The sequence below is a fragment of the Myiozetetes cayanensis genome, unplaced genomic scaffold (assembly GCF_022539395.1).
Source record: "Myiozetetes cayanensis isolate MyiCay16 unplaced genomic scaffold, myiCay2020 scf2-11, whole genome shotgun sequence".
NCBI lineage: Eukaryota > Metazoa > Chordata > Aves > Passeriformes > Tyrannidae > Myiozetetes > Myiozetetes cayanensis.
The window spans coordinates 12,934,633-12,960,736 of record NW_026087411.1 but is presented as its reverse complement, the minus strand read 5'-3'; the positions used below and the strand labels follow the sequence as shown (position 1 = coordinate 12,960,736).

At 36.4% G+C, this 26,104-nt stretch overlaps 1 protein-coding gene across 1 annotated transcript in view; it reads left to right on the top strand.

The window, feature by feature from the left end:
• Positions 1–26,104, top strand: part of USH2A (usherin) — a 378,573-nt gene that overhangs the window by 229,495 nt on the left and 122,974 nt on the right. The window contains 3 exon segments of the mRNA XM_050315138.1: positions 11,715–11,865; positions 12,036–12,178; positions 20,340–20,968. Of these exon segments, the coding sequence (XP_050171095.1) occupies positions 11,715–11,865; positions 12,036–12,178; positions 20,340–20,968 (923 nt within the window).

The following is a 26,104-nucleotide window of genomic DNA, read 5'->3' as shown; positions in this document are numbered from 1 at the left end:
GATTGTTATTCCCATTTTACAGATAAAGAGAGGCATGTGTTAGGAACAGAAGGTAAAAGAAAATGTTATATTCCTTCTCATGCTGCAAAGTATAATATAAATGTCACAAGGTTTGTCAGCCTTTTTTCTTGTCCCTTAGCTTAGGCTGAGGATTGCTTCTCAGTGAAAGGTGTCACCATAGTTGAATGCAGCCAGTGTGTACAGAGAAAATTAATGAATTCAGGTTGACTGAATTTAGACTATCTACACATCTCTAATAGTATACATATAAAGAAAAGAAGTTGAATAAGTGAAGAGATGGCATTATATAAAGAAAGAATATATTTTCCTCTATTTTTCCTTCCATTGAAGTTGTGAGTGCTCTTACATACTAAGGAGCCTATTTGAGAGGATTATTTGTAAGAAAGTGATACTGCTTTCCAAAATACTCAACTGATGATTGTAATCTGAATTAATCAGCTGCAAATTTTCTGTGTTGTAGATTTAGCCCTTGCAGTCTATGTTTTAAAAACCAACAAAGGAGAAGTTTTCCCTGGCTCTTTACTTTTTGTCAAAATATTGAAGAAAATCTGTATTTTAGAGAGTAAGTATTGCCAAGGTATTTACCTCAAGCTGTGGTGGATAGTATGTGTAGATTAGGATAACTGCTCTGACACAACTCAGTCAGTCTTGTTTGGGTTTGACTAAAACGTGACAGTGTTACTTTTAATCAGTTAGACTACCTGATTTTGAACAAGGCCACAGTAGCCAAGGTCTTTTCAGTAAAAATGCTTGGGAACAGATCATTCACTATTTATATTGACACACTTCCACCGATTCCAGTGGATTTATGTGTTGCTCAGCGTTATCTGAGGAAATGAAGCCCAGGGTTAATTTGTATAAATGGTTTACTTGTTAAAAGTATCTAGAACAGGACACTAACTGATGAGTTGCTACTTAATAATGCTGTACAGACATTTCTGTGTGGATAACTCAGCTATAAAAGGTTGTAATCTTTTTACCCTATTCATCAAAGCAAACTATATATTTTGCACAGATTATTTTCAGGTGGGAATAGTCTTGTCTCAATTGCTTTTTATTCAGCTTATATATTCAATATTTTACCTCAGCATATAACACTATCATATTTCTGTCCATTGCAATGCTATATTTGTTGGGGGACCGATTCAAAAAAACGGTTAGGGATTTTTGCCACAGTTAGGTGGAGTGGAAGTGTCACCTTTCACATTCTTTCATATCTTATCTTAGTGTTAGAGCACTGATTGAAAAAAAAGGAGCTCTGGATTATTCATCCTCAAGTGACTAACTTTCCTGTCTCCCAGTTGCTGGGCAGTGTACTAATCTCTGGGTTTATTAGCAAGGAATGCAGAATACTGTCCATCTATCCTGTTGGAACTCTACTACTCTGTGTGTGTGTCTGTGTGTGTGTGTAGGAAGAAGTCTTATTTATTGGGAGAAAAGACAGGGCTATGTAACCCAGGGCTAGTGACACTTCCCGGGTTGGGGTGAGGCAGTGTACATGTCAGCAGCAAAGAGGGCAAGAGGAGCAGGTACTGAGTTCTGGGAATTCTTGGATCTGGATGTAGTCAGCATGAGCATCAGAATGTGATCCTATTGCTATTTTCTAATACAGCTTAATTTATTGATACTGCAGCTGTTGAACTAGACTGTAATGTGAAGTGACAGCCGTAGCATTGCAGTTGGCAATTTTGAGAAGTGATAAGAATTCTTGTTTACTCTGTAAATGTGATAGTTCAGATTTTTTTGCCTCAGCCTCCTCTGTTACATAACAGAATAATGCACAGTGTTTTGTTGTTATTTTCCTAATTATAACAGTTTTATTTCCAGAACTAAATTTTTAATTCTCCTCTTTTCCATTGTGCAGATTACCCACCCTGAGAGTTTTGCATGTTGATGAATGGCAGGATTTGGTTACATAGAAAAAACTCTCCATACTGGTAATGATGACAGATATAATTAAATTAATTCTCTGCCATCTCCTTTGATACACACAGATTTTCCCCATTAATATTGATGGACTTTAGAGTCACAAGTACATGTTGGAATGGGGGGAGAAAGCCCCTGAATGTTGTATTTTGCTCTTTGTGGAGCTGACCATATCACTTTATGTTTAAATGTAAGGAAAGCTACTGACAGTTTTGATATATTAAATTATAACTGAGAACTAATTCAAGGATCAAAGATGCTCTTTGGGAGACATCACTTTACTGGTAGGAAAAATCATTACCTTTTTTCCCAGTCTCATGTATTTGTACTGTATGTCTTGGAAATATCATTCCCTACCATTTCTGAATCTTGATGTTTAATTTAACACAAAGGTCTTTGAGCAGCACAATGGGAGGGGGACTTCTGCTAGTAAAGCGTCGTAGAAGGAAATTGAAAGGTACATGTTTTTTCTCATTTATCAAAGAGGTGCAAAAATCTAAACTGACATTTTATATCAAATGAATTATGAACTGTGTACTTTGTACCTAAGGGAACAACAACTAAATTAGACTTTTGTTAAAGAGAGAGAGAGAGAGAGAAAAATAGGCTTTTAATAAAATATACAGTCATTTTTGGTATTTTGTCTGAACCTGACATATGCTGTTCTTTGCAGAAGAAAACTAGAGAGTATAGGCTACTTCAAAGTCTATGTGCTTTGAATGCCTCAGAGTGAATTGAGAAGCAGGTTAAGATGACACACAAACCAGAGTTTCTACTTAATAAATATTGTTGCTTTGATATTCCTGTTTTCAGCCTTGTCCAACTCAGGTGAACAGGAAAAGATAATATGCTTTTTAATGGCTTGAAGATTGGAGCAAAGTAGTATATGATTTTTTTCCTTTTTTTTTTTTTTTTTTTAAACTTCCATTTGTGAGAATATGGTTGCTACTGAAAAAGACTTCCAGGGAGAAAAATTTTAGATTTTGATTGAACTTTAGGAAGTAAATTTTCAAAGAATTATATACTCGATATTTTAAGGGCATGACTTCTGCTGTCTTTGGGTGAACAACATCTCTTGCAAGCAAAGACGAGAGTCATAGTCTGTAAAGTTAGAGTTTGTAATGTTTATGAGATTTGTACATTACAAATTTCTGAATTTCCTTCATGACTTTCAGGGGGAATATATTTATATCAGTGCATTGACATAGAAGACACTTTCATATTGTTGTGATAAGCACCTACACCTTGGAGAAAATGGGAAATGAAAAGATAAAATTCCATGGTTTCTTTGACAACATATTCCCTAGTGCACTCTTACAGTGCCTTTTGATAGATATGAACAAAACATCCAAGAACTAGTTGCTTTTCTCATATGTCAAGTACTTACATTTCATAACAATATATTTCAGAAGATTAGGTAAGTTAGAATGAACAAAAACTTTCAGAAACTTCATTTCAAAATAACACGTAAGTGGCATTGGAAATGTGGTGTGTGTATGCACATTTTCTTGTGACAGAAAGGAAAGGAGAAGAGGTGGCAGCTTGCAGGGATGCAGTGGTTTGGAAGAGCTGCGGCAAAGGGCCGATCCCTTCAGACACGCTGAAGAGTCAGACCTTCTGCTCATACTGTCTGTGGAGGAGATGAGAGGGATGGGGGCAACAACTGTAGGGGGAAAGAGTAACTTCTTTCTTAACACCTGCCTCCTGCTTTCCCTATAAAAAGGCATTGACAATGAGAAAATTTTTTCTGATTACCATGTATGGCATAAAGAAGTTAGTTAGTAACTGTGACCAAAAGCTGACTCTGTGTTGCTTTGGTTACTAGGAACAGAAACTTTGAGGGAATCTCTTTTCTTCCTCTTTCTGCAAGTAAGGAAAGAATTTGAAGGGGGAGAATGTCTGTTATGGCCACAGTTGCTTCAAGGCCCAAAGGAAGCCCAGTGACCTGGATCTCACAGATACCTGTAGGATATTCAAGATATAATAAGACTGCACCACCCACTGTGCATAGTGGCACCCTAACACCAGCTAATCTGTCATCTTGTCAGATCTGTTTTCTATTTATGGGCATCTCGAGCTTGGCTTCCATCACAAATCATAGAATTTCACACCATCCATTGTGTACTCCGAGAAATTTGTGGATTAAAAATAATTACAAGTAATCTTTTTGCAGATCTAAATTATTTGCAAGCCTGTATTTTTCTCCAGTCTGTACATATAGAAATATATAAACTGATGCTTCTGTCAAAATGCAAATCAACTGGTAACACTGGAGTTTTCTACCACCAGGGTAGCCTGTTCTTTAGCAGTCTACTGGCACATTCATACTGCAGGAACGCACATAATGATATTACTTGAACCAGGAGACTTCTTATTTAGTGACAACGTTCACATCTTTTCTAAATATCTCACTTTCTTTAGCATTTAGTCAAGGTTACTGTATTTTCTTAGTTTCTTTTGTCACATTGGGTGGAGAAATAGAATAATTTAGTTTGGAAAAGACCTTTAAGATCATCAAGACCAACCTTTAACCTAACACTACCAAGTCCACCACTAATCCGTGTTCCTATGCACCACTTCTATACAACTCTCAGGTACCTCCAGGGACAGTGACTTCACCACTTCCCTGGGCAGCCTGTTCCACTTCTTTACAACCTTATATAGCAAACAATCATTTGCAGAGACCATGTCCACTTGTTCAAGTAGAATGCTGCTTTATGATTTTAAATATCAGGTTAACCTTTAGCTTTCAGTCATAAAATAAATCAATATTAAAATTAATTTTCAACAAATTATGCTTCAGACTGGTACATATGCTTCTTGTAAAATCACCACCACTGTACCTTTCCTTCTTCTTTTGTCTTTCTTCATCCTCTATGATGTTAGAGTCCACTCCATTGAATTAGTCTGAATAAGAGTTGATTGGAAAATCAGCTTCTGCATCTTCTTTCCTTAAAAACTTAAGTTACCTCATTTCTGTTAAACAATTATTTAGTCTGATGTAGATTTGCAAAAATTTGTTCCAGAAGTTTAATCCCACTGCTCTATGTCTTGTTTCTCAGGATTCTCTTTGTTGTTGCAAAACTTCTGTGAAGTTGAAGATTCCTATATGCCTATCACTTTGCTCTTCCGTTATTCTTTAAGATTTGTTCTTTAAGTTAGGTTTAACCTTTCTTCCCTGATCTTTTCCTAATCACGAATAATAATTTTTTTTGATTGCTTTGGGAAGACTCTGGATTTCCAGAACTATCTAAGAACTCTTTAGTTTCAAACAGGAAGTAAAAAGTTTAAAAGTCAGCCTGCAGTTCTCTGAAATTGTACCAACATTTAGAAAGAAATTTTAATTTAGCCAAGATTCTCCTTACTAGCAATCTACAGGACTCTCAGCAGAGATGTTTCCATCAGTGTAGAAGCTGCCATACCTACCTCTGGTCATAGCTCTCTGATGCCAGATATTAGGGAAGCTGTAAGATTTTGAAGATGCTGTCAAATTTCACCATCTTCCTTTAAAAAGAAAAAAAACCCAAAAAAACCCCAAGCCCCAAACAATCAACTACAACCCCCCCAATCAATAATAATAATAATTATTAAAAAAACCCCAAATACTCTGCAATTAATCTCTAAAGCTGCTTCATGCAGGAAGCTGAAGCTGTTGCATGAAGAGACAGGATCTTGTTCCCTCTGCTCTTGACACATCTGTTCCCGTAAATAAAAAAGAGACAGATCTGGTAGTTTCTCAAAGCTACTTCACAGAGATATTTAATTTTCTGATAACCAGAGTCACAATAATCAGCAGGAGCTGTTTGTTTAATTGCGGTTTCTGCCTGATTTTGTAATACCGTTCCTTGTGTTTTTTCGTCATAGTATTTAAAAAAATTTAATTTTGTTATATGACAGTTATTGGCTAGCCATCCTTTTAAACAGTCTGATGAATAATTAGTTTTACTGGGCAGTTATAAATTCTAGCCAATGTCTTTATTACAGGTATTAAAATCATTAATCATTCAGTTAATTGCTTATTGGCATTCTTTTGTAGCTTTTAGAGTTTAGTAAAGTTCTTGCTGAGTAAGATGGACAAACTTCTACCTAGCATGAGGAAGGAAGGTAGTTTACTTCTTAAGCAGAGATAAGGTGACAAATCTATAAGACATTTTTATAGTGTTGACCTCAGTTAAAAATAGCACTTAGGAACTGAGCATTTCTTACACATATTTTTACTTGAGACCCAGGCCTGGATTGCAGGTGTTGATGTTGTACGTGAAGAAAAGTTCTTTAAAAGGAGGGGAGAGGTCTGATTTTGGTTGGTTGGGTTTTTTGGTTTTTGGTGTTTTTTTTATTTTTGTTTTTTTGTTTGTTTCTTCGTTTGGGTTTTTTGTTTTTGTGTTTTTGGGGGGTTTTGTTTGTTTGGTTTGTTTTTTAATCTAGAACAGTATTAATGAGGACTAAGTAAGCCTGCTTTGGGATTTCAGAAGACAATTGTCTTTTGAACAGGTCACGGAGTAAAGCCTAAGTTGATTTTTAGGGTCTTACTAAAATTGTACTCTGCAACTTGGAATACCAAGTAGTCCAAGTGGAGGAAAACCTGCAGTTAGAGCTTATGCACTCAATTCAGATACAGGTAAATTTTACTTTTTTTTTCAAACATTTTATTTTTCTCAACGATATTGTGCCTTACGAGTACAAGTAACATTAAAGATTGGATTTATTCTGAAGTTTATGAGGGATTTAAGCTACTCTTTCATGTCTCTCTACTTCCTTTTTCCCCCAACACAGCTTCCTTTCATCCCAAGCCAAATGTACCGGAGAAGGGAAAGCAAGAAGGCCATCATGAACCTTTCACATTTTAAGTTTCCAAGTGCATGACTGGATGTCGAATAAGGGTGTGTTGTCCTTGGTATATGTATTATTAGATGGTGATATAACTGTACATGAAAACATACATCAGTGAAATTATAAAATTAGAAAGAAAATACAAGAATAATCTAGTCATTGAGAATGTGGAAAACAACATGGTTGAACATATATATTAAATGAAAAAATCCAAACCAACTGCTTATATTCACAATAAGCTGAGAAGGAAAAATAACTGGGAAAAGAGGGTTAAAAACCAAACCGGAGTAAACTTCAATGAACTTGTGAAGATAAGAAACAAAAAAAGCAATCTTCTGCTTTGCCAGGAGATAAAGGTTTATAACTAGCATGCCATTCTCGTGATGACATATGGCCCAGCATCACGGCCTGTCTTTCGGTGAAATGAAACAAAAACACATGCCCATGTTGAGAATTATGGGGAATGCAATGACTGGAATTATTTGGACTGAGCAAACAACTACATAACAGGCATACCTGGGAAAATCAGAAGAAACAAATGTCAATGTGCAGAACATATTGCCATAAAAAGTGCCATAATGAGATGATCTCAGTATGGGCACCTAAAATAGAAAATAAATCAGGAGTATCTGAACAAGCACTACAATGAGATAAAGAAATGGGGTTTGTGAATTGAACCTGGAAAAGAGGAAGAGTAGTCATGACAGAGCGAGACATTCATCTAAAGGCAGTCTGACTGTAACTTTTCCTTGCTGTTATGGCACAAACTATGGAAAGCCTATTTTCCCCCTCTGTAGTTAGATACCTGCAGTTATCATTTGCATCCGTGTGTATGAGATATATTTTATAAGGTACAAAGGTATCATCTGTGCCAAATATTTTATATATGCAGATGTATCAGATTGTAGAGTTACATTTACATAGTTCCAAACTCTTCTAGCTGCCTGTCTGGAGGTATTATGGATATAGTGGGGCAGATATATCTGATTACTGTTAAAAGTAGTGACACTTCACTTAAAAATTGGTGTGAGTTTACACCAATTTGATAGGTATGTAATCCAGCTCTCCTGGCTTTTCTTCTTATGAAAGATTAATAGTACAGATATTTTTATGACTAAATAATCTAGTATTGTCCTAGTGGTTGTTCACCTTTTTATAACCCTACTCAGTCATCTACTTTCAGAAAATTTGCATTTCAGATAAATCCTCATGATAAATATAATGAATACCTCTCAGAAAAAAATAAGCTTTCAGCATGGAATAAACATTTAAGCACAATCATTTCACACAATGCTTGCTGTCCTAAAATAAACAAATACTTAAGCTATTACTGCATATGTTGTTTAAGATAAGAAAATTGAGGCAAGAAGTTGAAACACTTTTCAAAGGCTGCATAGCACATTACTGGCTGAGCTGGGATGGGATCTTTCTTGATCCATTTGCATGTACCTGAGTATCTGGAAAACAATGTATCATTGTCATCTTGAAACAGTTTTCAGTTTTTATTGTTTTGTGGAACTGTTTATTAATTCTTTGATTAGAATTGACACCTGATTAAATATTTTATTCTGCCTTTGTAGTCTCTTCGTATACAAAGCATGACTTTCTGTCCTGGTAAGTGAGGATTTACTGGGCTAGATGTTGATTCAGTAGGTTGCAAGTGGAGTGCTTGCCCCCTGAGGGTCATATTAAAGCTCGAGGGGAGTTTTTTGAGCAACATTGCATCTTAAAGATGATATATCAAGCTGATAGATACATAGCTCTTCTGTTGAGAAATTCACAGTAGAATTATTGCTTGTTGCCAGTTATTACTTGGGTAGTAAGGAGTCTCTTGGGAATATGGATTGGATAAAAAGGGTTAAGCTGAGGGAAATGTTACACTGAAGACCTTGGTGATGAGGAGTGTTTGAAATAGTCAGAGGATGTTTTGTGTGCAAATTAGAATTACCATTTTGGGGGGTAAGTGCTCTGTAGTTTTAATGAGCAAATCGTGATTAGTTTAATAGAGTGCCTTTCTCATTATGACTCAGCAGAGACTTGACAATTTATTTGCTGTACCCTCCTACCCCCCTACCCCATTCCTTTGGAAGCACTGAGCTGAGAACACTTGCTGGTGCATAGCTGAGGACATTACCTGTGGGCTACAGGAAGTCTTTCAAATAAATAAATTTTCTGTATATTCTAACATGTTGGTTTGAAAGTAGTGGGCTTGGCTTGTTCTACAGGTCAGTCGACTTTCACAGTAGAGATTTGTCCAAATTTTCTGCTCTTCCCTATGCTGTGCTTTTGTTGGTAGAAGAGATTTGAACATTTAGCTGAGATTACCAACGCCATTAAAATAACATCCACACTGTGGAGTTGTTATTGACATTTAGACAGCTACATCTTTGTTTTTTGATGAACGTTCCTGTGTCGCTATAATAGCCACCTCTCTACATACATAAAGCTTAATCAGAGCTTTTACTTTGTAGATCTCAGAGAGCTGTAAAAAGAAGGATAAGTATTATTATCTCCATTTAACAGATTGGTAAATGAAAGACAAAGGTGAAGTGATGTGTCCTGACAGAACTGGAAATAAATTTAACGCTTTTGCCTCCTCAGTGAGTTGCTCACACTGTCTCTTCAGTAACAATTTGGACTTTGTCTTCCTGGCCAAATTACAGGTCAGCTAATTAGATTCATTTTTAGATGTAGGTTTTTTTACTGTGTAGAATTTCTGGTGCATTTTAGGCTGCAGACAGTTTAGTTTTAAATGAAGTAGTACCCTGCTTTGAAGCGACATTGAGTTTTCCCATTGGTGTCAGCTTATAAAAATACTTAAAAACCCTCTACTACAAGTTTTTACATTAATTGTGTCTTCTTTATCGTGCTGGCTCTGTTTGCCTGCTAACAACTTCAGGAATCACTTTGTAAAGGATGCCAAAATAACTCGTGATTATCTGTGAGTACTTACATCCATAAGTTTTAAAATCTCTTATTGTACAACCTAAATCCAACATTATTTAAGTTGCTGCTAAACAGAACAATGTTAAGTGAGGTAAATATATGTTCTTCATTTTACTGTGAGAGTGAACTTCTCTTACAGACACATTTGGTGTGCAGATGTTTGTTTTTGATGGCTCAGCTGGAGGAATATTGGAGGCTGTTTAAGTTAAATCAGCCATCTTCTTTCCTCGGAGTTGAGGTGCTCACAAGCTTTTGATTGGCCTTGAAGGTCTTGGCAATGGATTTGCAGACCATGAATTACCTTTATCTCAGAGATCCTCTGGATTTGGAAACAGGAAGATTTTCAGGTTTACTTAGGGTTTACTGGAGCCTTATTGCCTAGGTCTAGTAGCAGCAGCAGGAGGGAACATTCAAAGGCAGCCAGGCTGGCTCAAGTCCCCAGATTATATGTTTTCTTTTTTACAGTGACAGAGGGAAGCATAAGGGAGTGATAGAAGCTGGAGATTCTGTTCCACTTCATCATGTCCTGAAAAAACACAGGAGGGCTGCAGGGCTAGGGGCAAAATCTCAAAAGTTAAATACATTCTAATAACACCGGTACTCCAGTCTTTAGTAAAAATTTTGTATGAGAACTAGCAGACCTTCAATTTAAATTAGAGGGAATAAGCATCTAGATTGGATTGGGGCATGTCTTGTGCCTTTCTACATAATACAACGTGGAGCTGGAGCTGAAAAATTGTACTTATGTATAAGTACTCCTATCAGAGTACTCCTATCAGAGTAAAAATGTCAGATCCTAGTTCACGAATCTCTGTGTGTATATATCAGTATAAATAAAAAATTATTATAAAAGACTGCTGACTTTCTTTTTTGGAGTCAATGCATCCTTTCACCTGTTACAGGGAGAGAATGATTCAGACTGTTTATCACAAAGTCTCTTTCGTTCCTCCCAGTAACCAACTCATATACAGGTGGTAAATGAAAATCATAAAACTTATTGTAAGTTTACTGTTGCTCATCTTAAAACTTCCAACTTACACCCTGAGGCTTACAACTACACTTTAAGTTACAAATCTATGAGGCTTTTTTTTTTTCCGATAGAGAGGAGAAGAAAAAAACATTTCTGTTGGAAAGACCAAAGGAAAAAAGCAAATAGTAACTACTGGACCATGAAAAGCAAAACTATTATACAAGAGTTTAAATTACAAAGACAGTAACTTTCCAGTATTTTAACTCTCTGGAAGAGAACTACAGAGCTATGGCTACAGCTTTACATTATATGTAAAAGTTCCAGATGTGTTTACATGCAGAAAGTTTCTTCAACAGATTGATTTCTTCTAAAGAAAAAAAAAACCATAAACTCACAGGTGCAAATTGGGATAGTTCTTTTTACTGCATGCACTTAAAGGTCATTGGTGATATCATTACTGACATGTTTTGATCTGCAGTTCCATGGACTTCATAAAAATTAATTTCCTTAACAAAACAGTGGATTAGAGTCTGATATTTCAGTGAATCTATTTTGATTTCTACCCAAAGACATTCTTCACTTAAAATTTCTTCTGTTTTCTTTTAAATTATTATTCATTTATAAGGGTAAGAAGGTATCTGAATGATAAAAATTCTGCTCCATTTTACTCTTGCTCGGTAACATTTCTGTGGGCATTTCCTTAGCTTCTCAGGGTGGCAGAGCTGGGCACAAGGAGAAGCAGATAATATTTGAACAGGTGGCAGAAAATATGTTGCTTCTGAATTACTTTTGGTGTTTGGAGGTTTGCTTTTAGCAAAATGATATTCACATAACTGTGTTGGAAAGAAGAAAATTAAGAAATGCCATTGTTCAGTAGTGAAAATGTTAAACTAAATGGACCATGTTAACATTACTCTTGATCCTGAGGAACAGTTTTTCCAGTATATGGAGCATTTTGTTTCCACGTGGCATATGTTCTCCATGGTTTTCTCTGCTCTAATTCATCCATGTTTTTCAACAGCTCCAGATGGCGTGATGCCTCCAAGGCTTTCATCTGCCACTCCGACCAGTCTTCAGGTTGTCTGGTCTACACCAGTTCGCAACAACGCCCCAGGCGCGCCCAGCTACCAACTCCAGATGCGGCGGAGGAGTTCTGCTGGTGACATTTTAGAGTACGCGGACCGTAGCGAGACCACCGACAAGTGCTGAGCAAGAAAAGTCCCCTTATCTTGAATGTGGCTCACCTTTAGGGTGGCTGCTTTTGTTACAAGGTGTAATGTTTTAGTCTTTCTTTAGGTGCTGGGATGTTTTATGATGTAACTCGTGCTGTTTTTCTTTGCAGTTTACTTCCCAGCCCTACTGCTTCCTTACAACACAGGGTTGGAGACCTTCAGCCATACACTGAGTATGAAATGAGAGTGGTTGCCTCCAATGGTTATGGCAGTACTTATAGCAACTGGACTTCAATGACTACAGCAGAGGACAGTAAGGATCTTATTTAACTCCCTTTAGCAGAAAATATAAGTAACAGTTCAGCTGCCACTGTACATAATTTCTTTAAGTTATCTAGCTTTCTGGGTTAAATAGCAATTATGTATTTCCTTCTGTAATACTAACTTAGAGGAATAACTCCTAAGGGATCAAGAATCCCTCATCTTACATTTTCATTAAAAAATGTGAATATTTAAATGTGTGTTTTGTGAAGCAGTAGTTTATTTCTATATATAGTATCCCTCTATCCATATGTAGTTCATATACGGTTAGTTTAAGATACACTGGTAAGTACAGCTTTGTAAGTGGTATTCCTTTATATTCAGGGACTCGATTCTGATTTCAGTCATATCAGAGAAAATAAGTTGAAGTTAATAGTATATGACAGTTGCCTTATCTCTGTGTTGAGAATACTTAAGCTGTACCACAGCTGAACAGAACTTTTCATTCCCAGTGATCTTTGTTAATTCAAAGTGGTGATCTACTGGACAAACTGGGTTTGTCATTGTTAATCCCATCACTTTCCTTGCTAATAGTTCTACTTATTGCAGACTCACTCCACGTAATTTGTTCAACAGTCCCTTGATTTAACAAACAGGTATCAGTATATAGGTAAAACCAGTCAGTTGACTGGGTAGGATTTTGTACCTGATTCAATATGTAAGCAGAAACATATGACAGATTTTGAGCTTTTTGTTCATAATACATATAGAAAACACATAATTTCCAGCTTTTTTAAAGAAACTGAGCCACTAATTTCCTGCTACAAGGTGGCAGGATATCTAATAGCAGGCTTTTGGGAAAAATTTATTGGTTTCGATTATATTCGTAGCTTTTTTTTTTTCTCCAATCAGTAATGGATGACACCAGTTTTAAAAGAAATTAAGTATTTTCTAAAGAGATTTTTTCCTGTTATATCTTGTTAAATAAGAAATTAAGTAATTCTGAACAGGAAAAGACAGGGTGGGGAGCGTTTTGTTGCGTTCTCAGCCTTCATACCACCTTGTGGACTTACGCTACTTAATACTGATATGAGATCTGCATTTCAGACTCTAAATTCAACCTGATGCTCATATGCAATTGTTGTAGCAAATATTCAGTGCTGGTGACTCCATTTTAGTCCTTTCTCTAAATAGACAGCTGTCTATCTTGAGAAAACACCCTGAAGAAAATATGTGTGTTCCCACAGTTGTAAAACATTTTTTCTTTGAAGCTGAACAAATCATTCACAATGGAAATTTATCTGATAAATTAATTTAAGCTCCAAAGGTATAAATGCTCCAACAACAATTAATAAATTATATAACTAATTACCTAATAAACATAAGTTCTGAACTTGGTCTTTAGACATTGGAGCTGTGTTATCTACCTGTAGAAATCTTTGTTGAGATTTAGTTAATTCATTATAATTGTTTGTTAACAAAAGTGGATGGAATATTATTGAACTTGTCTACATTCATAGTTGAAATGCCACCAGTCTCTTATGACTGTTTTGATCAAATTGTTTGATGATCTTTAGCTCTGGTCTGATGGTTGTTTCTTCTCAGACAGAAGGAGAACAGAAGTACATTTATAAGGCATCACTAGTTAGTAGAAATTATTTTTGTGCAAAGCAGTAGGTTCAGAATTTTAAAATTCTCTTTTGAGGAGTTTGAGATAGGGCAGAAAACCTACACAGGAGATGCATTCCTATAAAGTCTTTTTGGACATGTAGGTCACCTGCTGTATAGAACTTGGATGCTCTTTGTGCACGAGCATGGAATGCTACCCTTTGCAAAACCTGGCTGCAAATATGCCTTAAGTTAGTATGGAAGGTACATATTGCCAAAGGAAACTTAAGAAAATGAAAGTATAATGATTTTGCCAGTGTTTATGCAGTGGAAATATTTTGAGACTGACAAACAACTCCTCTTTTCTGCTTGATCTTGTTTCTTGGCTTAAAGCAAATGTCTGTAGTTCAGTTATAAACTCCATGTCTCCAAGGGGAAAATTATTTTCCTTAAAATGTCCTTCTCCGTTTGCATCAATGCTGCTAAAGAATATATACTGATATATCCCCAGTATCCAACAACGCTTGTGATTTAAAAAAAAAACAAACCACCCAACTTTCAGTGGTGACAGAGGACTCTGTTTTTTGGTGTCATTGTAGAGGGCTGCCATCTGTGAAAGGATATTCAACTCAATTGCTTAAGATTGAATGATTGTCATTGGGTCTAAGCAGTATTTTTGTCAAGGTTTCAACATGTTTCTTGTAAAACTGCCTATACTGACAGTTACTTGCAGAAGTATACAACACTTGGCCCTGCTCACCAATAGGCTTTGACTGCTTAAAGTACAGTTTAACAGTAGAAATTTCCCATATTTCTTACTCTGTTGAAATATATGTGTGTACACATGTCCTTACTGAAATTTATTCAGTGAATATATGCCTTTTTTGTTTCCCCAAAGCGTAAAATATCTATAGGAATAAAATATAAGCATGTGTATGTGTCTATGTGCACATACACCTGACAGCAATAGAGGTAAATCAACACACCCACTTCTAAAGTCAGTAGAGTTCTAGTAATACAAGATGATGATTTCACAATATTTCTCTGTATTATATTTTATTTATCATAAATACCTAGTAAAATAGGAGGATATTAGGAATGCTGAAGGAAAAATTAGCAAATGCTGCCATAAAAATCTGTTGTTTCTGACAATGAAATGTCTTAATTTTCAGATTAGTAGGTTTGGGGTATTTTTTAATGCAAGAAAAATATTGGAAATAATTTAAAAATATTTCCATTTACATGATTGTGGCACTAGTAACTGATTCCATGCATTTTTTAAAGTCTAAACGTGCCCATGCCAGATAACAATAATTTACATACCTCTGAATATTTTAGAACCCGCTAAACATGCGTTAATAAAAGATGTTTGTTCCAGTGATCTTGGTCAGTATAGCATCAGACTATTTACTGAGAGAGTATCTACAAATAGAAACAGATGATGAAGTTTCTGGATTAGAGCTTGCTTTCAGTAACTTGAACGTAAATTTAAGATAGCTCTCTTGCAATCAGTGTGATGACCACTGAACTGAGAGGTCAGTATGTACCATTGAACTGAGAGCAGAATTTTTTCTATTGCATTCAGAAATAAAAATGAAATCTTCTAGATATAAAAAAAGAAGATATCAGTTAGGTTTTCCCTTTAGATATGGCAAGTCTTTGAACTATCTCAGAGGGCAGTAGCAAAGATGTTGGTTATAGTTACCTAAAGCTGGCTCAACGGCAGCTGCTGTGTTCCTACAGTGTAGATTTAAAACTCACAAAATTATCTTGGCTGGGAGCATCCACATGATGTCATTTTTTATCAGAGGGATAGCTCCCAAATGAGAGAGGCGTTTTTTATAGTGCTTGAGAAAATCCATCTTGATTTGGACAAGTTTTGAGCTTTCACAATCTCTACTTTAAAGAAGAACTGCACTGTTACTTTGTTTGCCTTTGATGTCCCAGAACCTGTCTGCAGCCCAGGGAGTTGCTTAGAGCAGGACATCTCAGTCCCCAGCACGTTCTCTGTATTGGCTACATTTCAGTTCCCTGGGTCAGCGTACCACTCAAATATGGAGAGCTCTTAAAAAAGTCCTTTTAGATGTGCCTGGCTTGCACTGGCTGAAAGTGAAGATTTTGCGAGTTGCCTAGCAGGCAGTCTAATTTTTTATTTCTTACATAAGTGAATGCAAGTCCATCTCTTTTATACATAAAGAAATTATAGACCAGCCCAGTGTTTATTCACAGTAAATAATGTCAAAAGTACACAGTAGTCACTGGAAATCATTGCATTTTTGAAGTTGCTAGAGAAGAAAAGAACAATTGAGGAAAAAAACACAAACAAAACAAAACCAATAGCTCCTGCAATGTATCAGCTGAGTTATTTCTTGTCAAATCTGGGAAGCATTATTCCTATCATACTGAGTGCTATGGTGTACTCCTCTGGCATGCTTACCACAAAGCTTTGGTTCCAGGATAAAGAGCCCTACTCTCTTAAAGGTTCCTGAGGTAGAAAATAGAGATAGCCAATGCAGAACAGGAGGGTAGATGATGCAGTTCACAACCTTTGGAAGCACTTGCTTTTTCTGTTGATTACATTTGTTGTCTGAGAAGACAAGTCTCCTATTTTAGCTATGTAAGTTAGGACCAAATAATTTAGGCATATAAACTAATCCATAAATAGTTGATCTGAATGTGGTCACCTGTGCTCAAGAAATACAATCGTATAATAAATAGTACTAACTGCTCATACATGCCTACAGATTAGGAATTAGAAGTTTCTTAACTGGTAGAACTGAAGTTCTGGAGCCAATGGAACATTTGGAGCAGTACAGGGCAAAAAGTCTGAATACTCTGAAGACAGCTCTTAATACATATTTGAACGGGTTCATATGGACTGCATGTCATTGCATGAACAGCTTAATGATTTTTGAGTTCTGTGATCTGATGTGATAAAAGATTTCTGTGGTCCCTTGTGCCAAGAGCTACACAATTTGGATTTTCTGCTGGGTACAGTCAGTAGTATATAAAAGACACCACAGTTTGTTAATATGCATAATTTCATTGTCCGTGTTCCTGAAAAGAGTAAATGATTCAAGAGTAAAAGGTGCAGAATTTTGATTCTGCTTAGTGAGAGTTTGCCAGCAAATCAGGTATTTCTCATTAGCTATAAAGGGCAGTAGTCCAGGTACATGCCTTAGTACATGTCATATTAAATGTAAATGTATATTCCCCTGAAATACATCCATGAGAGTGTAGCTCCTTGCTTCCCAAAACTCACAGCAAGTAAACAAATGTGTGGTTCTAGCCATGAAATTAAAAAAGAGTAATGACAGGTTTGTGCCTTCATTTTAAGTTGAGTCTGAACTTTTGAAGCAGATGACCAAAATAGCCTGCCATAAAAGATAATTTCATTTGCCAAAGTGAAACTACCATCTAGTATTAATACTGTAATGAAATGGTTTGAAATATGAACTAAGAAACTTAAGAAAAAAGATGCCCACTGTTCCCATGTTACTTTTAGTAGTTACTTTTATAAACAATTACATCCCTGTAAAAAGCTTTATGATTTTATTTTCATCATTGACAGGCTGAGCTGTGTAGCTGTCATACTTTGCAGTCTTCCCTCCAGTGACAACCACATTGACAACATGTTATACTCCACATTGATTTTACAGTTAAGGAGCTGATTGTGATATATAGGGATTTTAAGAATTCAGCTGAGAGGCTGACTTTTGCCTTTTATCATTCCATTAAAATTTTATAACCATCTTTTTCATGTCATTTCATCCATGAATTCTTACTTTAGAAAGTGATAGCTACTGCTGCGAGCATAACTTTTTTCATGTTCAGAGCTTTTTATTGTATTAGCAAACTATCCCAATTATAGTTAATACTCATGTTTTACATAATTGTGGTGACCCTTTCAACCAAGCAGTACCATACTAGTTGATTTGTATATAGAATTAGATGATTCTGCTTGCCATTTAAAAAGAAGCTGCACCGAATGAGTGTTGGGGACCAGGATTTAATGCTTTCCCATCCAGTGGGGCCAATTAAGCATCTCTCAAACGTCTTGTTTGAACTCAGAAAGTCTTAAAAGTCTCTCTTTTAAAAGGGCAGTAGGGAATGTGTGGGTAGGTATGCTAGCTACCAAAATACGCTTTTTTGAGGGGAGGGGGAAGGGACTAGGGGGACCCAAAGTTTAACTTTGACAGCTCCTCCCATACATTACAGATTGTCCTTAAGGAATACGTCTGAACTCTGTGGGAATTGAAGCTCAGGTTCAACTAATTACCATGAATGTTTCACCTGTAATGCCTGCAACGTATTCAGTAGGAGTAAAAAGGCTTACCTATTCCCTTACAGCAAACTGCTCGAATATTTGGGGGCCTTTTTTTTTTCCCCCTCCTGCAGAAGCTCACAATTAAATAGCTTCTTTATGAGGTATAATTAGATAAAATGCAAGTTTGTAGTTCAGTGATAAATATTATATTTCATCTCCTCTCTCCATTAAACTAGAATTTACAGCAATGTACTTTCAAGGTCTTCAGTTCCAAAGCAAATTCTTCTCTTTCCCATCCATCCCCCAAAAATTTTCAGTTTACAGAATATAAATATAATTCAGATTTACATCTCCACCTCTCCATCTTTCATTGAAGTCTAAATAATGGACTGAATTTTGTTCCAACTTATGACCTAATTGATTTTACCCAAGAGTACATGCAAATACAATTTAATTACTCCTTACAACAGATCATCTTTTGTACTTGCAAATTCAGAGATCTAAATTAATCCTAGAGTGCACAAGCATTAAATACAGAACTCTGTCCTTATTATCACCGCGAGTAGGGCAGGATATGTGATACGGCTGAGCTGTATGGAGTTGCTTTGTGATGCATCATATAATGAAGGAAAAACACTGTTACATTTCAATTTTAAAAGGAAACAAAATACCAAAAACCCCTTTCTATACCAATTTTAAAAACATCAGTGAAATAATCCTGATCTACCTCTCTTTGTATGTGAGAAGAGAACAAGGACTTCTTCTGTTATTCTAAAATATAGAAGGAGTAACTTATTGTGCTGAATTTATTTTGTGCCTTTTTTCCTCCTCTCTCTTTTTTCACTTAAAAACTATCAGGAATTGTTTGACTTCTTGTGAAATAAATTATTTTTTCCATAACGTTCCCTGTAGTTTGGGCACCAGGAATTAAAATCATAGCGTTGTTGACTACTGTGGAATTCAGCATATGCTGTGTTGTGTGTTCTGAAGTCTTGGCACACCCACCACAATCACTAATGAATTTTACATTTTTGAACCCTTTGCATTTGAAACTTAGCGCCCTCCCCTCCCCTGCTTCGCTCCCCACCCCAAATCCCCAAACCTAAAGCTATTTTAAACAATTACTAAATCCAAGTATATATTTTTTTAAGATTTCAGTATAATGTAATGTTCATAGAAAAATCTCATAAATGTAAAATTGCTATGGGCAGAATAGGGGGAATATAGTATTTTCTTGATCTGCTGTAGCAATTTATAGATTTCAGGATGTGGTTTATAAGAATGCTAAATGTTCTGGAATTACAGCTGTTACTGATCAGTGATTGAGCCAGATTTGTGTTATTGCACCATGTTCTTGCTTGTACCTAGAGAGCAGTAAAGCCTCAATATAATAAAAAGCACCTGCATTTTAAATGAAATTTCAATTGAAAAACTTAACAGCCCTTCAAATTGCAGAATTTAACGCAGCCCAGTAAAGCTTAAATAACACTTTGCCTCCACAGGCTGAGGGTTTTGCATTCAAGGTGACTTGATTGTGTCGCATGGTGAAATTATTTACAATTAAGGAATTTCTCTGGAGGGCTGCAGAGTATTTGCTGTTCCACAACACCTATGCAGGCATATGGTCGGTCTTTTTCAGTATTCATGGAAGCTCCTGAACCTTTATGATAATTGAATCAGTTAGAGTGCTGAGTGGAGCAAGCATAAAACCTGTTAACCTAAAGGTCAGATCTGTGCATTGTTTATTTATCAGTAGGTGAAAGAGCTAAATCGGCAGCTTCTGTCACAGTCGAAGTAAAAAATCACCTATAATATTAACAGGGAGTAGATAAATTGCAAAAAACGGATTAGAATTATAAACAGAATGAAGTAAAATATTGAATATATAATGAGAGATGCAGTAGGGGCTTACTGAGCTGTAAAATACACAGCTTTGTTATGCCTGTGCTGTTGGTTGCAATTAGTATCTGGCGCTCTAGAAAAACATCAACAAAAGCTAGAACTGCAAGTGTATATTGATACCAGGCTGTACTTTTTCTCCACATGCTAACAGCACTGATAGAGCACTTTTGAGACACAGGAGGAAAAAGGACGTAGAGGAGGAGGGAGGAAGGCTGGGAGGAGGGAAGGTGAGCAGCTTGCCTTTGAGAAGAGAGCTATATTCATCTAGTGAATATCTGGGCTTACATTTTCCAAAGAAATAGGCTGTTTAGTAGATCTGAACTTCATCACTTTGAGCATCATTTGATGAGTATTTCTTGCTGATGCTGATTTTACAAATCACAGACTATTAGTAATTTTTCTTTCCTTTTTTATTTCCCTTTTTTTTTTGTTACAGAACCTGGACCTTTAGACCCACCACTTCTGCTGAATGTTACAGCAAGGGCAGCAAGCATCACCTGGCAGCATCCTTTAAAGCCAAATGGCATTATTACTCATTATAATATTTACCAAAATGGCCAACTGCATTCTACAGTGCTAGGAACTAGCTCTAACTGCACTGTAGAAGACTTGCATCCTTACACTGTCTATGTGTTTCAGGTAGAAGGATGCACTTCTAAAGGATGCTCTCTTTCACCTGCAACCCCAGAAATACAGACTCTTCCAGATGCACCCGAGGATATTCCTGCTCCAGAGCTCTATTCTGATACTCCAACTTCTGTGGTCATATCCTGGCAACCACCTGCTCGCTCAAATGGTGTGGTGGAAAACATTACAATAGAAAGGAGGGTGAAAGGAACAGAACAAATATCAGCTGTGGTGTCTCTCCCTCCCAGTCAGTCCACGAGCTACATTGACCAGAGCAGTGCTCTGAGCCCTTGGCAGAAATTTGAATACAGAGTGCTGATGAGCACTCTTGACGGAGGCACAAACAGCAGTGACTGGTCAGAAGTTACCACTAGACCATCAAGGCCTGCTGGTGTTCAGCCACCTGATGCAGAAGCACTGGGACCGTATTCAGTTCAGGTGGGAATAATTCTCGTTGCCTCATGGCTTTGACATGTTTTCCTTGTAGCAACTGTGTATTTAAGAGAGACATCTACTGGCTGAGCCAACAGACTTCATTGCTGCAGGGGTAGTTGAATAATTAGTGTCTGTCCTTTGGCTCAAAAGCATTAGATTCCTTTCCACTTTTTTTCCTTTGCATGAGCCTCTGGCATTATATTCTAGCTCATTTTCTTCCTTACACACCTGATGTATTTTCAATATTAAACTTGAATGATTACTTTTAACTCCCAAATCAGATCAGAAAATGACCTACTACCTTCTCCAAAATTTCAAGACTTCATTAAAATGCTAAGAATTAAAAAAGATTTTTTTTTTATGTAATTAAATCTTCAGTGTAATTATCAGATCTTTTTAATGGCTAATGAAGAAAAAAATTGCATTTTTGTTCTCCTGATTTATGAAAAAGAACAGTCTTACAGGACTACCTAGGAAGTTTTCAATTATTCACATCGTTCTGTTGGGAATGAACTCTAGAGGACAGGATAACTACCATTGTTTTGGCTTGCATACAAACTTCATTCAAGGGAAATTAGTGTAACCAAACAAGAGGGATTTTTGTAGCTTAGAAGCCTCTTTTGTGTAAATACACACATGCTTCCATGGATTCAGTCTTGTACTAATGCCAAAAGTATTGGTACAGTAGCTTGCTCACCAGAGCACAAAACAAAGGACATTTGCATAAGATTGAAGTTCATCTGTTAGATTTATTATTTTTGGTATACATTGTATTTTCAAAAGGTAAACAGAGTGGTGTTACCAATGCAGTCTGAATAGTCTGAGGGCTTGAATTTCAGCAGTAAACCAAGACTTATTTTTTTTGCTTTGTTCATATGTAATTTTAAGCTATGAAAAAAACCTATTCACCATTAGACAAAAAAATCCTGAGCTTTGAACATTATGTTTTAATGTCTAAGGCATTGCGTGTTACCTCTGCATTAATAGCAAATGAGTTCAATAGGAGTACAATGATTACTGTAAGAATTAATAACGATTGACCACTAGTAATGACGATGAATTGCCAGACCGCTTATTGAAGGTTTTGGTGATCTTCCAGGACCCTGCCCTCTGTGCTTCTGTAGATATATCTTAATATCCATCACAATTTATAGGAAAGCATTTTTCATGGATTTACCCAAAGCTGCATTAATGAATAAATAGTAGCTTTAGTTCAATAGCATGTTTACACACGTGTCCACATTTTACTGCCTGAGCTTTTACACGCTGGTTGCAACTCTGAGCACAAAGAACAAGTCACTGCAACTTTTAAAGCTTCAGTTAATGCAATAAGAGCATAACAATTTTATATCTTACCCATATTTTTATTTCTCCAAGTGCAGTCAAAACTTAATCCTAATTTTAAAAGCCTGTGAGTTATCAGAAATTGTTTCATTCTTTACTGGATGTCTTTTCCTGAGATCAGAGGTGTGTATCCAGTTGTAGTTTTATTTTATTTTGCTCAGCTCCAAGATTAAGTAATCTACCAGTACTAAAAGTCAGTTTGGTCATTTGTTTTTCTGAAATCTGAAGTCAGGCAACACTCTATAATAATTAAATTTCAATATAACATCTCTTTTAAAATTTGTTTTCCTTTTTTACCAAAGAGTTCAAATGCTTCTTTTCCTTGTTCTTCCACAGTCTCTCACTAACATTCAAAGCTCTTTAAAGCCCTTTAGTGTCTATACTGTATGAACTCCTGTGTGAGTAGTGGTCCTGTTTTGTGTCACTGCTGCTCTTGTAATCTCAGGCTTGCTTTTTCCCACCTGGAGACTATTACTTCTTTGTTCTGTTAAGACTGATTTCCATCAAAGATGCTGAAGCCTGGATGATTTTATTTCCATGATTCGTTTTTACTGTTAATTTTTATTAATTTAAAATATTTAAGTTAAAATGTTCAAAATAGTTACAGGTGGCAGCATTGAATTAATAAAAGTGACTTATGTATATGCCTTTCTAAATTACTCTCTTCTGAGTATCTCTTCTCCTGCTGAATTCTCTCTCTCAGTGTACAGAGCATTGGTGTTCTTTGCTCATACAAACATAAATTCTTGTATTTATCAAGTGTTTTATTTTGCATAATATTGTTCCATTTCATATTCATCATAATTGAGGGAAAGTTGGGAATACTTGGTACAGTTCCTGTGCAGAGGGTATCCCATGCCTGGGACATCACTTCTGATTTCTAAGATTCCAAAACTTCTTAAAAACCTTAACATTTCTCTTACTTGTCCACGTCAGCAAGATATTTAATTATTTATTTATTTGGCATTTATTATTCTATTTTGTTATTCTATATTATCTCTTAAAAAAATTGAAACAAAGCTCTAGTTGCAGAAAACTTCATTGCACTTCATCACTGAAGAGATAATAGACAAGAAAACCAGTGGTTTTCTCACCTTCTGCTTGTTTGCAGATGGGAGCACCAGAGGAAGCCACTGGGATTTCATCTTACTTGTTGGTCTTCTTACGGATCTGTCAAATGGATTAGCTTGCTAGTGGTGGTGGTGTTTTCTTCTCTGCACTTTTATGGCAAATTCATGTCAAGAGTAGTAAGAGTCTGAGACCGTCCAGTGGGCTGTGCCATGTCTCTGGGGCTGTCTTTTGTTGCATGCTGTGTGCTGGGAGAATACAAGAACAAGGTAGCACCTGTTTGCAATACGTTTGGGGTTTTTTGCCCTGTTCTCTTAAACTAGGGTGCAGATCTGAATAGCTGCCCTGCAAACCCACTGTGTCCCTTTGCCACAGAAATATGCTACTTGCACAGGCAGAACAACTGTGCAATATTGTGCAAGGTTTCCTGTGTGGAAATAGGATGGAACTGCTTTATGTTTATGCCTTTAAGCTCTAGTGAGAATCCTAGAAAGACGTACTTTCCCTGCTGAGTAGACCAAGCCCACCACACTTGCAGTGCATGTATCATCTATGCAGTGTTCAAATCAAATTTGTGGAATCCTTTGTGCTGTGCAGTGCTTTTGTCTTACTTGGTGTCAACAACAGTAACTCTACTTTTAAGCAGAGGGTGGAAAATAAGTTGTCTCTTTGGGAAGGAGTTTAATTACCTCTTGCCCTAGAAAGAGCTGTCCTCCCAGGTTAGAGCAGGAGGTATTGGAAGGGCACTGTGGGAAAGATTAGCAAGAGGCTCCTTTATCAAGCCACGGTCGCAAATCAATAGAGGCTTTCAGCTGTCAGTGCAAGCAATCCCTAAACCATGAGCACAAATATTTACTTCTACTGAAAACAGAGAGAATTTACAAAAAAGAGAAACATATTTCCATCCCTTTATTTAGTCATAGAATCAATATAAATGATTTGAGGATGTGAAGAATTCAAAGTGCTCCAGGATAGTACTCACTTGAGTATATAGCTTATTTTCATAGACCAAAGCTTTCACTCTGCAAGGAGGAAAATATCAGCACAGCAGGTCACTCTCATCATAAACACATCTGATGTGCATGTGCTCCTTTAACATTTAATTTTAATCAGAATGGACCAATATCTCTCCATAACATTTAACTCACTTTCTTTTGTGCAGCAGAAAGTGTAAAGTTGTCGATAATTTTTAAAGCACCCATTTCAGTGACACCTGCATGATATTTTTTAATATTTGCTGAATTGATAATGTTCATGGTAGCGGAGTATAATGCGCAATAAACTGCTTTTGTGGTTGATTAAATGCCAAAGTGAAGTGGAGGTATTCAGCAACTGCAAAAGCCGTTTATTTAGTATATGCCAATGCCATGAACATTATTCCTGTTACACAAGATTTGCTATGCCCTAATGTACAGAAGTAGAAAAGAAATTGTTTCCTTTTCTTGTGAGGGTTGCAATTGCTGTGCTGCTTCAATCTCACACTTCACAGTGATATGACATTCAGGAATGTACCTAGGTTGAGTGGCTTGCGAAAGAGGGTGGTTTACACAGTGAATAATTATGTAATGGAGTTCTTTGTGCAGGAAAAGCTTTACGTGGCTGAGTACACTGAACTGAATTAACTGTGGTGTGCTAATTGTCCAACTTTGAACTTATAACTTTTGACAGGAGCAATTCCCTTTCACTGCTGGGGCTCTTTCTTGAGGACTTTGACGTGGGGAAGGCAGCTATAGTCTTGATTATTGGCTTAAGCAGAGATGTGCTGACTCACATTGGCCTATAATGTTCTCCCTCACTGACCAGTGCCACCAGCTCGACCACTGATAGAAACAAAGCTGCAGGCATTTCCTGTCATTCTTTTTGTAATTTTTTTCTCCAGATAGAAGTTGGTATGAGCTGTTTGTACTGGTGATGTTTCTCTCAAGGAGAATGGATTATTTTCCTTTTTGGTGTTTAGAAGAGGTTATAAGAGAATGGTTGAATGGAATAAGTATCTCGTTGTCATCTAGTTCTTGTGTTATGGTATTCTTTCATAGTAACATCATTTGCAGAAACTTCCTGTAATTTGATTAGATACAAATGAGAAAAATAGAGAATTATAATTATTTCATTGACTTCTCTCTTAGTATATGTTATATATGTTGCCTGTGAGAAATAAAGGACCATGGTGATTTTGTAGCACCGAAATGTCATTCTTCTTTTGTTTGTTTGTTTGTTTGTTTGTTTATTGATTCAATATCATGTCATTGATTTTCCATGGATTATTTATTTTCCCTAAGTATTTTCTCATGACTTCTCTCATGACTGAGGAAGAGTTGTAGGCTTTTTAATTCCATTGTCATTCATGTTTGTTGTTACAAAGAGATGACAGTCTCTTTACAGTTCACCTGCCATTCTTTTTTTTGTATAGAAGAAACTGAAGCAAACAAGGCTGGTATTCCACCCTACAGATTGAACAATGCCATTAATTTGCTGTCCACAGGATCTTCAAGAGTTGCCATCTGTACTCTTTCAGTGCAATAGATTATCATTTATTGCTACAGAGCAATAAACTTTTCTAGCAGCTATGTCTCAAATTTGATTGCTAAATTGGATAAGCAAGTGAGCAAACAGAAATAAACAAGGCCCTATTTTTATAGTTATCTTCTGTTCTTCATCACCCCAGAAGCTGGATACTGGACTGCTAAATGCCTGTTGTTCTGTAAACAAGCTGGGAGTAAAATACAC